Here is a 16899-nt window from a genome sequence, read left to right as displayed (position 1 = left end):
ACTTAAATATTAACTTGAAAAATAACTGTTTTAACTAAGAGTCTTAATTAACTTTTGATTTTGGAAGGATAGGGTGAGAAGCTTTTATTGGACTGGTATTGCTGGGTTTTTTGATAATATTTCCAGGTAATCCTATGGCACAGCACTTAAGGCCAAATATGTTCCCTTTTCATATGAGGAGTTGAAGCAGAGATGAAGTGACTTGCCCAAGGGCATGAAGGGGAGATGAGTGGGAGAGGCTGAGGAGACTGATTTGCCTGTCTGTGATCAAGGGCCTTGCTGCCCCTTGATGGTCAGTTTATTTATGTATGTGCTTACATCCTGTCAGAGCAAATTCTGTAGGTCTAGGATTGAAAATCAAAAGGAAATTCTTCTGTCTTTGGCTTTTTTACTGAGTTTTGGGAATAAGTGCTGTTGGAGTATAATGGTTCCATCCCAGAGGTCATGGCAGCAGAAATGCAAGGGTTGAGTGGTTAAAGCAGGGTTGTGTGTGGTGACCTGTTCAGTGTGTGTTGTGTATTCCAGTTGGAGAGCCAGGCTGTGTTGTGCCCTCGGGGACAAGAGAGGGAGTGAGGAGCTGGGGGCTGGCTTGAGCCAGCAGCCCTGTTTGTCTGAAGGAGTTAAAGTTTGCGCTGTCGCTTTTACATCAGTCCTGCTGGGCAACATGGAGTCACTGATGGCCTTTATCAGGATCACTCAGCTGAACTTCTGAGCCACTCAGAAGTGGTTTCTTCTGTCATGGGCATGTACTAGTTCAAAAATGTTAGCAATAGACTAAAATAGATCAGTTTGACACTTTCTTAGAGACTGTAACCTGTATTCTATTTCTTTACGTGGATTTTAGGCCATTTTGATTCTTCACAGACATTTTATTGTTTTACAGCAGATAAATTATTCCAGAGCATGAAAAAAAATGTATTTAATGGAGTTGGGGATTGATATAATATTGTTTCCATGATGCCTGTCTTAAGATACATCCTACTTTGTGATCACTGAAGTTGAATACCATTCACAGATCTCTTCAGATGCAAAAACTAACCAAAAAAGTCAAAAGTGTTAAAACTCAGGATTTTGTTTCTTTTCATGTATCATCAGAACCTTGTATCAGTAGTTTGCTCTAGCACATTGCAGTATGCAGAAATTAATTTCTTTCCCTAGTCCATTTGGAAGAACATGATGCTCACTTGTTGTCATTATTATAGGAATCAAGGTGCTGTTTAATGCATGTAGCATCAAAATTTTGGCACATGCATGTGTGCAAGGATTACTGATTGCTTCAATTATTGCTGGGGTGGCGGGGGAAGGTTGCTTAATGTTTTTATTTTTACTGTTTGTATGTCTTAAGGTAATGGTTGTGTTGACTGCCAGCAGGCTGGACTCTTCTTCCTTTTGCTTCTGTTCCACTCCTCTAGGTTGAAAACTAATATCCCTGTGATGTTTTGCATTCTGCTTTCCTCAAGTCTCCCATTTTGTTCTGTGGTCACCTGGTGTGTGGGCTCCTGAGCTCTGGGCGATTGTATTTTGCCAGGAGCACCTGGGAGTTTTTGGTTAATATGGCAAAGCACAATGTCTCCTAGATTAGTTCAGGTTGAATAGAAGAATTTGTGTAAATCATAACAGCAAGGTACATTGAACCTTTGAGAGAGATTTTTGTCATTAAAAGATTCTTTCCTCTTGGGTCATCAGGCTTTTCTTCATTTTATTCTTGGATTTTGTCTGTCTCACTGATGCATTTTTGATTCTCTGGCAACACAAGAAATGTCTTGGCTTGTTTGGGATTTGTTGTTCTTCAATTTCCTTTTAATTTTTCCCCTTGGCACTCATTGGCCTCCCTTGAGGAAAGGGTAAACAGAATGGAGTAACATCCAGACAGCTAATTGATGATAAAACTGTAATCTTTTTCTCCAGCCTCCTAGAAATAGTGAAGTTTTCCTTTTCACAACACGGTGAATTTGCAATGAGAGCTCTATTCATAGTGTGGTAGACACACAAAGCTGTGGAGAATTACTGTGCTTTAAAATACCAGGGAAGGAGTTTTAATTTCTCCTGGGCTTTTAAATTGCCTACTTAGCTTGGGCCTGGTACTGTGCAAGATGTGTAAAATATCATAGTGAAGCAAGTCCAGTGACTGAATTGAGTTCTGTAGAGTGTCACAATCTAATTGCTCTTTATTCAACATGTACCAATTTCTTTTAGAGAGGAGAAAGAGTGCTTAAACTTGACATACATCAAACTTGTACTGTCAGTAAGATGAGCAGCTAAGTCCATCCTTTGGACTTGGCAGTGGGCAATTCCCCACAGGTTTCATTTAGCCTGGTCTGTCTTGTTAGACTGGCCACGCTCTCTTCCCCGTATTAGGAGGGAACCTTGGGAAACCTGGCTCTAATTCACAACTGCAGCAAGATCAATAACTATCAGCATTTGGTCAAGGGCAGATGAATTTGTCATGGGATGGCTGCTTTTTGATTTGGTTTATTTTAGTTTAGTAATTTCATTTGAGTTGAGTGTAGTGTCATTGGCTTGGAGGAGTGCGTGTGGGTTCTGAACTTCAGACCTGGTGCAGGTCTGTCACAAAAACTGGCTGTTGTCATAGGTATGGTGATTTTCTGCAAGAATCTTTTGAAACAGTTTCATCTGGTTCTGAACAGACAAAAAGTGAAGCTTGCCTTCATTTTATTTGCCTTTTTTTAATGGGATGGTTTTGTTTTGCTGGAGTTTTTAAGTGGATGTTAAGTTTCAGTTACCTGTGAAACTTTTAAGCAGTTTAGCTTACTGAGCTTCAGGCTAAGTAACTTCCACCCATGGGAGAAAAATGCTTCAAGAATGGGTAAAATCTCAAGTCAGTTTTTGTAGTGTCATTGGGGAGTTCAGTTTTCTGGAGTAGAATTAAGTGCCATTACAATTATCATTAACAGTTTAGAGCTTTTGTCTGTTTGTAAAAGCCACAAAACTAGTGGTATATTCCAAAACCTAACAGAGGCTTAGATCAGCTGTATTACCCTATCTCCTTTCCCTCAATCAGCCTTCCTGTAAGGGAGATAAAAAAGTATTCAAGCAGTTCTGAATTTGCTTATTTCTAACATATGTAAATAATCTTACTGTGAAATGGGCTGGCAAAATCAAGTGGTGCTCTAATGCTTATCCTCTACTATGAAGTAGGAGAAAGGGTTTCATGAAAACAAGGATGGATTAGCATTGAAATTACCCTTATTACTCTTCACACTGGCAAAAGATACACTCATGAGAGAGCAGTTTGGAGATGGGAGGCTTTTACTATATAGTTACTTGATTTTTTGCCTTTCATCAGAATTAGTCATGTCTTCTTAGAGTTGTTCAGGTCATGGGATGGGAGGAAATAGTCTAGGATTTGAAGCAAGGTCTGCTCCTGATGACCTTCAACCTTACTGTGCTAAATTACCCCTCAGCTCACTTTAAGAGCTGTTCTTATTTTGAAGCAGTCTTTTGATTGCAACCTCTGACCAGTATGTGTCAACCATAGCTCAGAAAAAAGTTTGTCAAGATATTTGTCTCTGCTATCTCCTCAGTGCTAAGAAATAAAAACAGAATTAAACAGCTTCAGCTTTTGAAATGACGTCATATCTAGACACTCAGCAGTCTTCATGACTGGTGTTAGAAATTCAAGGTGGAGCAAGTACTCATGTCTGTACTTTTAAGTCCATCCAAATAGAAACCGTGGAACTTTGCCTCCTGTGTAGTTCCATACTTCTGCTGATGGCATTTGCTTTCCTTGTGATTGAAGTGAGTAGCTTGTGCTTGTAATACCACTCTAGAACAGAGTACTACTGCTGGGTGAAAAGTACTTCGGGAACAGTGGAGACACAGCTGGAGTTTACAGTGAAGTTTTGGCTGAAGATACTTTAGCAAGTTCCTGCTTATGAAAAAATGCCCAGGAAATTTTAATGGTCAGTCAGAGCAGCTGAATTTGAAGCACAGCATCAGATGAAACTCCTTATAACTAATGGCACACACTGGTGGTATTGTCAGTGCTTCTGCTTCACTGGTAGGGAAATATAATAAGTAATTCCATAGAAGACAGTGTTTTAGTTGAGTTTATGTTGCCCTAACTAAAGGATGTGAAGAGTCAAATGCTCAGTGTGCATTATGTCATGCTTCCCCAAAATAAAAATCTCAGTTCTGAGGGGTGCTTGAGATCTTGGCACTGTGGAACAATCATTTGTTAAAGTCATGTTTAATGAAAGGGAGATAAACACACGAAGCTGGAGTGTGACAAATGAAAGCATTTGTGCCATTGTAATGAAATTAGGCAAACAGAACAGGCTTGACATCTCTGGGTTCCCCTTGTCAAACTGCATTTGTAATTCCAGCTTTGCATTCATGTGTGGCTGTGAATGGCACTGTTTCTCTCTTGGTTTGGTGGGTTGGGGCCCCTGAATGACCACTTTAATTCACAGGGCATTAGCTTTGAAGAGTATATTTTACAGACATCCGTAGAAAAGGATTGTAGTTAATTCATACTTCTCCTTCATTGGCTGGAATATCCTTGATTTTCAGACTGTGTTTATGTTTATTGTTTGCAAAGCTTTTGTTACCATTTATTATAATGAAGTATTGGTTTCAGAGATGCACAAAGCTTGCTTCCACACATCCCTACGGTATGTATACTGTGTTGCACAATCCCCACGGTATTTATGTGTTTTAGAAACTAGGATGTAAGCTTCTGGCTCCTCAGCTTCTCCTTAGCTGGCAGAATCCTGTTTTCTTTATCTATTAAGAGCTTAGATTAGGATAAGACAATGATACTGTGGGGAACCTGGAGAGAATATTCGGTGGCTTTTGATGACCACTTGTTTATGAAGTTTAGTGGACATTGGCATTATTTTCAGGAAGGAAAACTAGAGCTTTCTCTCATAACACTAGCTGCACTATACAGACTGTATAGGTGGCAATCTGTTCTCCTTTCAGATCAGAAAATATCTACAAATGTGCTACCAACTGCCCTGTGTTGCAAGGGCTGGTCTAGATATTGCAAGAAAAACAAAATGAGAGCAACTAAGACCCCATTGTAGGGGAGAGATGGTAGAGGATTCTTTTCACTTGAAACACTGCCTGTACCAGGGCTGTGTGGAGCAGAACATACACTCAGGAACAAATGAGTGTGGTTCATTTATAACGTAGCTTTTTTGTACTTGTCATCCAGCATTAATTGGCTGTTATTGTCTGGGGTTAAATGTCAGAGTTGGAGTAAATTTGCTAGCTAGAAGTCAGGGTGTGTCTTTTAGCTCAGGTGCAGAGTGGCATGTGTTCCAGTCAGTCTGGAGAATTTGTTTTTGGAGTGGTGAAAAACATGTTCCTCCTCTGTTTATCACCTGTAGAGCTGCTGTAGTTGCAGTTTTGCTGGGGCACCTACAACCAGTATGCATATACTGTTCTGTGCCTGTTACCTAGGGACTCTGTGTAAAGCAAATTCAAGCTCTGAAGATTTTTAGAGGAACAAGTTACTATAATCCTGTTTGCTAGATTTGTTAACTTCTAAATTAAACAGCTGATAATCACAGGACTAACTCAAAATAACTTCTCATTTCCCAGCAATCCTGCATTTTGACCTAGCTGAAATTAAGCCAATACTTATTTCAGCAGTTAAAATGTTTATGAAAATCCAGAAAGTGTGACCACACCGTACTTTAGGATGGTTTTAAAAGGCAAGTACCATTTTGTCCTTTTTTCTTGGGACATATTCAGTCTGACTTGCTGATCCAGATTGCAGGGGCTTCTCATCCTTTGAGTGAAAGGACAAAATGTTTTTGGTGTTTGTTGAGCGAACTGAGAATAAAGAGCATGTCACGTAGGCCAGAATGGCAGTGTTTGCAGAAAGTGGTTTTGAGGATGACCCAGGAAGCACTTGCTGAGACTTCAATTTTCTGTGGCATGAACTGATTGAGCCCCAAGGCAAGAGTCCAGAAAGCTGGATTTCTCTTCTGTTACAGCGTTACCTTGGTCTTTCTCTCACCTTAAGAAAAGAGAATGTCTGTTCATTGTGCAGCTCAGTTTGCAAGCAGGGAGCATAGTGCTGCATGCTCAAAGCATTGCTGTTGTCTGGGCTCGCCTCGCTGGAGAGGTGCGTGGGATACAGCTCAGACAGCCTTTCTGAAGGCTGGGCATCAAAGGCCAACAGCTGCTGCATAAGAGGAGCCCAGGTCATGTGGCTTGGGTTGCAGTTGCCTGTCCTCGGGACAAATGATGTTGAAATAACTTGTCATAAACAATTTTTTCTTGTTCATTTACTCTGATTCGGAACACATAGCCGATCCTGATAAGAGTCATTCAGGAGTGAAGAGTTGAATTGCCAGAGAAAGCAGCTTATGTGAGCGTTTTAGATCAGGAATGTGCCAACAGTGTGCTAACAATAAGAAAACTCGTCCGAGAGGGACCTGCTCCTGCACTTCAGGAGAAAAGGGACACCAGAGGTCTGATGCAGTTTGTTTGCTGAAGTGCCAGAATGGCTGGATGGGAGTGCTGAAATGGGAGTTAGGTGCTTAAACATGAATTAGTTGATTAAATATCATTATAGACATGTGTGTCTAAGTGCAAATAATCCATGGGAAGAATGAAGGAAAGCACTGTGGTCTCAGAGGAATTGTGTCCTCATTAAAATTGCCAGCCTGAAGAGTTGGCTTTTTGATACATTACTTAAGATACTCTTTCCCATCTTCTCCATTTCCATGCGCTGCTTTAAGCTAGCTGAGCATTACTGAGTGTTGTGCTGATGCTGTTCTTCACTTGCTTCTCTGAAATTTTGTTGAAAGGACCTGTGTGAAAAGAATAGGAAGTGCTTTCCAGCTGGTTCCCAAAGTAGACCAGGCTCTTCATTTAATTCTAAGTAATGTTTTAATATAATTTTTTTCTGGCTTTGAGTAGATTTCAAAGGAAGGCTGCTTTAAGGAGTCCCTTGTGAAATTTTGTTCTCTTTGTGGATAGTTATTCAGTGTTTCCTCTTGTAATACCCTTGGCTGAAGTCATGCTTGCAGGTTTGGTGGGTTTTCAGATGGGTTTTTTGTTTGGTTGTTTTTTTCCCCCAGAGCTGAAACTGGTTACTTAAGTAGAGAACCATCCTGTGTTTTCTAGTTAAAACACTGAGAAATGTCTCTTGCTAGAAAATTGGTAGAGAGAAAAGCAGCAGCTTGTTGAAGGATTCAGGAATTGCAGTCTTTTTTTCTCCCTGCCTCAAAGAAGCTCATATTTCAGATAAGTTCAATATTTGATTATTTTATTAAGGGTATAAATGCCACTGATCCTGTGACACTATTAGCCATTAGACTTGTTAACTTTTATTAGGAATAAAAAGTATGTTTCAGCAAGTTGAGCCAAGTGTTGTACTTAAATATTTCCAGTCTCAAATTATTCCAGTTACTTCTAATGCATTCCTCTGTGCCTATGTACTAGCTGTCCTGTGGTTGCCTTCACCTGTTTTTAATGCTTTTTCTCCTAAATCCCCCTCAGGGCTCCTCTTATCTTGATTCCTTCTGCTTTATTTGGTTGGGCTTGGTTTTTGTTTTGTTTTGGTTTTTTGTTTGTTTTTCTTGGTCAATTTTCCTAGTTCTGGTTATTCTCTTCTGTATTTCTTTTCCATTCCCAAAGCGTCTCTTGATCATCTTGGAAAGTTCAGGAAGCTTGTTAGTTGTTTTTTCTCCAGCTCAATAGCTCAGTGCCTTCTTGTACTGCAACTTTAGAGTGGGTCCTTGCTGGCCAAAAAGCAAGTAGAGGAGTGCCCTTTTTAATTGTTTGGTTGAGAGGCTTATACAGTTATTTTGAGAGCAAGACAGAAGAGTTTTTAAGTTAGGGTATCTTGTGAGGTTTTCCTGTCTTTGCCAAGCAAACATTTAGTATTGTAGAAATGCAGTTTGTATTCAGGCAAGGAGCTGCAAGAGGTCCAATGAACCTGGTTGTACATTTGTACTTTGCATGTGATTAGTGTGGAGTTTTATCTGTAGTAGGATGTTACAGGGGTGGCAGAAGGTGGGACAGAGTCTATAGAGTTCAAGGCTTCACACAGTTCCAAGAGTAATAGGAAAATGAAGCTACATCTGCCAATGAGTTAAAGCATAAATTTAGGCAGCAGTGGCCTCTGTGGCGTTTACAGAGTGTTCCTACAATCAGATTTTAGAAGGCTCCAGAAAGCTGTTTTGAAGATTGCAAGAAAGTGAACTTTACAAAGCATTGCATTTAAAATATACACATATACCTATGTGTGTGTTTTGTGCGTGTGACCTTCCCACCAGCCTTCTGAAACTAACCTAGAGCAGGCTTTTTTCCCTCGGAGATGAAAAATGTATATTCTTAAAGAGAAAATGAATCCTAATAAATCAAGTCTAATTGTCTTTTTAAAATTATTTTTATTTTACAGAGCTATCTGAAATTGAACCGAATGTCTTTCTTCGGCCTTTTCTGGAAGTAATCCGTTCTGAAGACACTACAGGCCCCATAACTGGGTTGGCACTCACCTCTGTGAATAAGTTCCTCTCATATGCACTAATAGGTATGTTATGTGACTTGGGGGGATTTACCAAAATGCCAGCCAAATGCATCTCTGTGAGCTGTGTCTTTGGCCAGGATACATGCTTGCAGTCTTAATATGGAGATTAGGGAAATAAGAAAATTGTCATTAACACTGGGGAAATCAGCATCTGCAGTTTCTTAATATCTTACTGGCTGATCTTTCATGGTCCTACAGCTGTGTCTGGAGACAGAGCCAAAGCCTCTGCTCTGCCCTGACTGCTGTGTGTGCTTAGGGCCTGCTGCAGGACTATGCTGGTCACCAGCTGCTTTTTAATGCCCTCCAAGCAAAAGGGCTAGGGAGGGAAGAATACCAGTTTAGATTACAATATTGTAACATGTAGAAACACGTAGGATTTATTTAGTTTTGTGGACTAATATTTCTGCTCTAGAGTGAGGATGATTTTTTGCCCGGTCCCAGACCTTGTCCAGTGGTGTGCCAGTACTCTTCACTTTCCACAATTGTCATGGCAGAGATTGTATTGCTGCTGATCAAACTTTCAAATTTGCACATTTTTCTTTGTATCTGTGAAGGACTAATAATGTGCATGTGGTCAGTTCCCGTGGCTCAGCTGGCTTGTAACTCATTAGCTGACTTTCTGTCTGCCATCAATGTGTCACCCTGTTGTTAGTGGTACTCGATTTTTCTCTGTAAGTTCTGTTAGTACTTTGTGATCATACCTCTGTGAATTGCAAAACCTGTTATCCGTGTTTGTTTATATATAGTCTCACTTAAGGAAAATAATTTTATTAATCTTTCTTCCCCCTGAGTTCAGATCTCTCAGTTCTTTTTCTCCTTTACATTGTAAGGGAACGCTTTGAATTTTTGGTTGTTTTAAATATTTAGTTCTTTAGAGATAGGCTGAAGGTAGTTAGGGAAAGAAAGGGGCTTTATGTCCATGCAAATCACTTTTGCAGGAAAGACACAATACTAAAATGAGCAAAAATAGAGACTTGCAGGAAAAAAGATTGAGGTGTTGGATGAAAATCTAGTGCCTGAAGACTTCAGTTAGTGAGTAGTGTTTGATATAATTAAGTACAATAATATAACTAGAATGATGCAATAATGACAGAAGTTTCTAGGACAATAAAGAAATTTTTAAAAATAAGCCTGTAAAACCTGTCCCCCTGAAGAATTAAGCAATAATGCAAAATATATGACTTTCAGCATTACAGTTAGGGATGGATTCTTCTTCTGGGCTTTTATGACCTATATCACATGTCCAGGCAATGTCTGCACAGGCAGCTGGCTACAAATGCTTGATTTGAGGCAGAAACAGGAAAAAATGGAGTTTAGAATTTATAGCCTTTCTCTAGCTACCTGTTGTTTAGAATATTAATTGGGTCACTCCAACAAGAGTGCATCCTTGTACCTGTTGGTGATTGTGTGTCTTGGTAGTAGGCAGTGGAAGACTCTCTGCCTGGCTTTTTTTCTGGGGCAGAACCTGTAATCCAAGACCTTCGTTGTTGCTTCAGGTGACATTCAGAGCAGCCTTGTCCTTTGTGCTGCTCCAGATACCAGTTAGGCTGGGATTAGTGGTGCTGGCTGAACATCTGGCTAGGTTGTATTGTTAAATAAAAGCTTTTTGGTATTATAATTTCTTTTTGTAATATGAGACTAAAAGTAGTCTAAAGACTGCTTGCCTAAACATAGGAAATGCTTAAAACTGTTCTTAATGTACAAATCTGTCTCAAACTATACAGAGCAAGAGAGAAGAAAGCTGGCATAACCATGGTAGGCAAATTGCAGTGTGGCAGATATTATAGTGTGTTTTGAGGCTGCATAATGACAGGTGAAGCCAGCACTTCTTTAAAAAGTGACAGTAGCAATGTCTGTTCTCTGAGTGGCTGGTTTTTGCTGTTCACACTGGGTTGAAAACCAGGGTGCAGTGAAAGGGCCAAAATCCTCTGATAAATATCTTTGTTTAAATGGCTTTCTTTTCCCATTTTCAAAGTATTTCATTGCTAATCCTTGTGCAGTCTTATTGGTTTTTTATTCTTTCACATGTCAGGTGGTTATCTGTCTCCTTTTTAGGCCAGTATTTCTCAGGGGTATGTTTTAAAACCAGTTAGAAAAGAATAATTCCTGAGTAGAGTTTAAGACTTCTGATCTCTGGTAGTTTGAATTACAAATTCACTAATGATATAGTGTGCAATCACAGCTTAGTTAGATAAAATTACTCGATATTCACCATGTGTGTATTTTAGCAGGAATAGTTAGCATTACAGTGATTATCTTCTGCTCTAAGTACTTCTTCTACAAGAGTTTTAGTTGATAAATTACACAATAACTTTTAAAGTACTAGAAAACTGTGTGGTAATACTAAACTCCTATTGATTTGTATCCCTCAGATTAGTTATTTCCTTGCTCAGCAGTTTTGCAGTAGCTAGTGAGCTGTCAGCCTGCTGGATGAGCTTAAACCTTAGCTATAGGAAGACTAGTGGCTAAATTTCAGAATTAGGTTTTTCTCTATTTCTCTCAGAAAAAGTATGTGCTCTTTTTATTGTCCACAGCAGCTTTTGACTCCATTTCTAAAGTTAGTTTTCCCTGATGTTCCTGGAAACTATATATCTGTAAGGAAGTAGCTGTTGCTCAGCTTCCAGCGAGAGGACTTGCTGTTTAAGTAGTTTAAGGCTTGTTCTCCCCTCCACCTTTTCTGTCTCCTTGGTGATTTATTTTAGTTCTATTAAAGGTGTTACTGAGCAGGCTTCTGGCTTTCCTGAATTCCCTCTGGTTCAGAGCCTGGATTTTCTGATTTCTCTTTGTTCCTTTGCCCACCTGTTGTAAGACTGCACCTGGTATGAATTGTGTGTATCTAGATGGGGTGTCTAGATCTTTGCATTGTAGATGGCAATTTTCAAACTGTTATTGTTGCTCGCTCAAACTTCTTGTTAGTGATTCTGAGCAGGCATCGATACATCTTTCTGTACTGTTTTCTCACAAGGGAACAAAGATTTTTGTCTGTATATTGTTTCTGCAAAGTAGAAGTATCTGTGCTTTTAATTGAACTCAAGAGGCTTTATAAATTGACCTGAATTTGTAGTGCTGTTCCAGGGAGCCAGAACTGAAGTAGTCAGGCGTGATGTGTGCTGGGAGAGAGGTGTTGAAGGTAGGGGCTAGAACAGCGAAGCAGTACTCACAGATCTGTTAAAGAAGCATGTGCACAACTTGCTTGCATTTTCTTTTCACACAGACTGTTTATCCATAACTATGATTAAATAGATCTCTAAGACCAGAGTAACTCACATCTCCTGGAAAAGGTGACAATGAAGTGAAATCTCTGTGTGCTGCCTGTGGGAGACTTTTCTGCAGCAAGTTGCTTTTTCGTCTTGATTGCCACTGGGCTGCTTTCCACTGTGGTTGTTGAGGTTGGTTAACAGTAATGCTCATGTAGGTGCTGGCATTGTAACACCACTGGTCTTTGCCTAATTTAATTAAGACAATTCAGAATGAGCCTACATCACCTTTGGTGATCTATGCTATTACCTCCATGAATAAGAGTGCATGACTCACCAACCTATGACTGATTTTATTGCCTCTGGTAGAAGAGTAGTAGCTTCTCGCTGGATTATAAGCCATTATTGAAGGTGTGCAGAGGACTGCTTTTGACAGCCAGACCTCTTACCTAATGCTTCCAGTTTTGTAGTTTTGTATCCTGTTGTGTGCTGCTGCTAAACTGAGTGAAAAGTGACCGATTGGTTTTAGAACAGCCTTCTTAAAAGCTCAGTGAAGTTTGTTTGGCAAACTAGGAGAGGAACTCACTCTAAACTGTGCAAGATTTCTCTGTGTGTGTGAACAATGTCAAAAGTAAACCAGCTCTGTTCTTTAAAGGTGTGTGTAAGAGATGGCAATGGCAAAGTGCTGCTCCTATGCTGATTTATGTGATTCTAAAGTACACTGGTGCCATTTCACTTTTATGCAACTATGAGAAATTTCTTACCCTGCAGCCACTCAGGATAGGAGTATGGTAGAGGGCTGCTGTCTCTGGACCACAATAAGGGCAGGTTTCTTTGACACCAAGGGCTTATAGTCCTTCCTAGATGTGAATGTTACTGGAGTCAAAGAGGGAATCTGCAAAGCTTCTCTGCAAAGCTTAAAAGGTCTTGCTTGGTTCCTCTGTCAGCATCATTGTTGCTGGACTTCAGGAGGCCCCATTGCCAATTAATGAGGTATTAAGCAATGTTTAGGTTGTCTCCTTTCTTTCCTAATGACTGTTTAGGTAGAAGGGTATCAAGATTCTTGCCCAGTGCCGTATTGTCTAAGTGAGAATGAAATCAAAGCCAGAGGCAGCTTTTCTGAAGCCACTGTAATGTAGCATGAGATACAGTTACTGGCAACAATCTCATCCTAAACATTCTCTCAACTGCACCATTGTTTGTAGCTGCAAAAGACTGAAATGGAGAGAAGGAGCCTTGATGAATGATTGGAGTGGGAGGCCTGCAATTCTGATATCTAAACTGTGATTGTGTCTGTCTGCTGTTTTCTCTGGGGAAAGCTGCTGGTCTGTTCCTTCCCAGCTCTCGTTCCTTGAGAGGGATGTAGAACAAGAGACAATTTTCCCTTCTCAATTTAGTGGAACCTGTTTGGCATTTTCTTCTCATGAGAGTAAATTTTAGGTCCCCTATATTTAAGAGCTATTTTTTCTTTATTCCCAAGGAGAACCTGAATGCATTTAATAGCTGATTGTGCTGTATTGTAGGGAACAGGACACAGTCTTAGAAGTTAACTTCTAAAACATAGAGAACCGGTAACAACAGAATCGTAATTATTTTCTTTGTTAAGTTATATTTTTTTTTTGCAAATGTAAGTAGATTCTTGATACATCTTTCTGAAAGCTCCTAGTTATAAAGCCTTTCTATTAATGGGAGGTGAGTTATGTTCTTGTCAGGTCAGCTCAGTGCAAGTCACATAAATTGAGAAAGCTGAATACACAATATCTCTATGTAGATGTCTCCCCACAGAGGTGGTAGACTGTAGATGGCTGTTCTGTGACACATCTCTTACTCTGTTACTCAGATCCCAGCCATGAGGGCACAGCAGAGGGGATGGAGAACATGGCAGATGCTGTCACCCATGCTCGATTTGTAGGCACAGATCATGCAAGCGATGAGGTTGTCTTGATGAAAATCCTACAGGTAAGATGAGAGAAATGGTAATTACCATAATGGTTGCTGCCTGTTGTGGAACATATCCTGTTACATAGAGATGAAGAGGAGGAAGCAATGTTTTGACTCTGCAGGAGCTTAGTGACAGACTTTATTTTTAAACAAATGGCTAATACCTGTAGTAAAAGCTTTCCAAATGAAAATAGTTAAAAGCCTAAAATAAATTATTTTAAAATTATGGGCTTGATAATGTGGTAGTGTTGGTAATCCTACCTTCTGCATGGTCTGTGTTGGGGGAGTTAATTAAGAATATGGAGCTCTCAGACTTATTTTTGAGAAAAGTTTTTTGTAGAGTCAAAACTATGGACTGTATACGTTTTTGGTCTGTGTACTTCTGAGCAGATAACTAGCTCCTGAATTTAAATATTGGGTAGCATGCAGTGTATCAGACCCCTTTTAGAAGTGGGTCAGATCATTCTTGTCTCATAATTGGCTTCTTGAGCACAGTGTTCAGTTTGAAATTACTCCAGGAGAAGCCTCCTTAGGTTTTCTGCGCATGACAGTCTTTCTTGAGGAAACCAGCCTCCTCTTGGGAATGCATGCAAGTATCATTGCAGAGTGGTACATGTGGGTGCTGTTCTTCGCAGGTGTTGAGGACGTTGCTGCTCACCCCAGTGGGAGCCCACCTCACCAATGAGTCAGTGTGTGAGATCATGCAGTCCTGCTTCCGCATATGCTTCGAAATGAGGCTCAGTGGTAGGTTTGCTCATCCTTCTGCCATCAAGAAACTGATCAGGTTTCCTCAGCATTAACTAGTTCTGTTGTAGAGCATGCATCCATGGAAAGCTGCTGAGCTTTATATTATTGTGTCTTTCTACAACTTCATGGAAGATTTGTTGGGTGTTCGCTGTACGAGTTTGGGCTGCTGTGTTCCCCAGCTGTGTAGCGCCACCGTGTGATGCCGCGACCGTTTGCAGTAACGCCGGGTTGGAGCTGGTTTTAATAAATTTGCCGTAATCTCTGTAAACAAGACTCGGAGGGGAGTCTGCTTGAAGAAGCCTCTTGATAATATCACACTGAGTAATGACACCTGTGTTATTTGTTTTTGTCTTCGCAGAGTTATTGAGAAAATCTGCAGAGCACACTCTGGTCGACATGGTGCAGCTGCTCTTCACAAGGTAAACCTGCTTGTGTTTGCCTCAGCATTGCCGAGATGGCCCTCTAAGGACAGAAAGATTCCACACTTCCACTTAAGGGCCCTCAGAAAAATCATCCAAAATGGTCATTATTTAGAGGTGGAAGGGGATGAAGGATTTGGCACTTTTCTCTAGGGCCAACCCTGTCAGACTGCAGGGAGACAGAGGTAGGGATGGTTGCCTGGTTTAAGGTGTCCTTTGAGGAGAGATGGACAGCCAAGTAATGAAGAGCTTTAGGATAGAGAACCAGTTTCAGGACAGAGAATGCAAACTTCACTGGAAAAAAGGTGCTCTAAAAAAATATAGCTCTCTTTAGCAGAGAGAACAAAAATGGTGTTGAATACCCACACACTGATTTTTAGCTGAGAGCTTTGACCTCACACATCAAAGAACATTTAAAACACTTGAAATCATGTGTCTTGGACAAATGTTCTTCCCTTTTCAGCACCCTTCAGGTAATTAAGATGACTTCTTTAAAACTCAAGTAAGTTCATTAACTTCAAAACTGTTTCTCCAAATAGTGAAGTAATCGTAGACTTTCTCTGGGTATTGTAAAAAGGAAATTTTTACAGGTACATATATACTTTTAGTAGAAAAATATTTTGGTGAAACTGACAGCTTATGAAACACAGTTGCATCATATTTTTTTTCCCATTGTCACACAGTTCCAATGAGATCTCAGTTTTCTTCTCCTCTGTGGGTCCTGCATCGTGCACTAGATGAATGTTGGGCAAAGGCAGAATCAGTCTCTTCAAAGAGCAGAAACCACATTACTTTTTCTCCAAATGCAATTTTACTCGGTGCTTTTTCATTACTTACTCTGTAATCGTCTCCTCTGTCCTTCTTGATAAGGCTCAGAGACACCATCACCATCTGTGCCTGTGGACATTGGGATAGAGTTGCAAAGCAGAGGCAGCAACTGCAAGGGTGATTTGGCCATCTTGCTTTCCCGAAAATGAAACAGCCAAGGCTGTGCTCTTAAGACTTTTACATCCTCATCAAGTAAAGACAGAACTGTAGTAAAGAAACAGTAAAGAAGAGAGAGCAGGGTGTGTGGAATTGTAGAGCTGTACGTGCTGTCGTTTGGTAGCACAGGTGAGAGCAGCCTACCTCATTCTGAGATGAGAACTGCTTATCTCCAAAGATTCAGCTTAATGTACATCTGCTGCCCTCCACAGTTGTGTTTATATGATGCTGAGGATAACTGCTGGGGTTTCTACAAATTCAAAGAGAAGAATTGCCATGACTAGTAATAAATAACATGTACACTGCAAGAGTCCTGGTGTGGATGACACTGATTCAGCAGTGGTTTCTAGCAGCATCACAGAAACCTGTTTTGAACAAATGTAAATAGTCCACTGCTGAAAACATACACTGAAGGAAAATAAATGGTCTTTACATGGCAGGAAAATCAATATAGAAAAACAGCCATTAGCAGTAATAGTGTGCAAAGCACCTCTCATCTATACTTGTGTGAGTTCTTTCCCTTGGCAGATTTTGGCAGGAAAAGAAATTAGTAGAGTCTCTCTCTTTGTGAAGAAAACCTCATAAGGGTTTCTTCACAAAGAGGCTCGTATACCTGTGGTAAACCTGTGGGAGTTAGTATCTGCAGCATAACTGGAAAGACCAGCCTGTTTCTTTCCCCTTCTTGTTAATCCATATAAGCTTATGTATTTTGGCTTGCTCTTTGTATTTCAGGTTGCCTCAGTTTAAAGAAGAGCCTAAAAGCTACATGGGAACGAACATGAAGAAGGTAAGACCCAGCACTGTGTTGACTGTTCTGCTCCTGTCTTTGGCTTGCGCTCATTTCTATTTTGTTTGCTTTCACACTTGTATTTCTTCGTTTCCACAAGTCCCAGTTCACTGAAAGAGCATGTTTAACTGCATAAATGGACATAGGTTCATTAATTCTATGGGATTAAGTCCAGTTAGTCCAGTGACAAGTCTTTTTAATGATACTGCTGCCTAAGTGAGACAGTCTGGATTCTGGGAACAGCCATCAATGCTGTGGGCTAGAAAACCCCAGCAAGTTCTGGGACCTCATGGTGTCATTGTCTGGTTATCT

The 16899-nt window shown here is 40.3% G+C and overlaps 1 protein-coding gene across 2 annotated transcripts in view; it reads left to right on the top strand.

The window, feature by feature from the left end:
- Positions 1-16899, top strand: part of GBF1 (golgi brefeldin A resistant guanine nucleotide exchange factor 1) — a 98488-nt gene that overhangs the window by 47151 nt on the left and 34438 nt on the right. For both annotated transcript variants that reach the window (XM_066554650.1, XM_066554651.1), the window contains exons 4-8: positions 8384-8515; positions 13550-13668; positions 14286-14394; positions 14756-14816; positions 16533-16587. In XM_066554650.1, coding sequence (XP_066410747.1) covers positions 8384-8515; positions 13550-13668; positions 14286-14394; positions 14756-14816; positions 16533-16587 — 476 coding nt within the window. The remainder of the gene's footprint in view (positions 1-8383; positions 8516-13549; positions 13669-14285; positions 14395-14755; positions 14817-16532; positions 16588-16899) is intronic.

The sequence above is a fragment of the Molothrus aeneus genome, chromosome 8 (genome assembly GCF_037042795.1).
Source record: "Molothrus aeneus isolate 106 chromosome 8, BPBGC_Maene_1.0, whole genome shotgun sequence".
Classification (NCBI taxonomy): Eukaryota; Metazoa; Chordata; class Aves; order Passeriformes; family Icteridae; genus Molothrus; species Molothrus aeneus.
The sequence above is the reverse complement of the archived record's forward strand: the minus strand, read 5'-3'. Positions and strand labels throughout refer to the sequence as shown.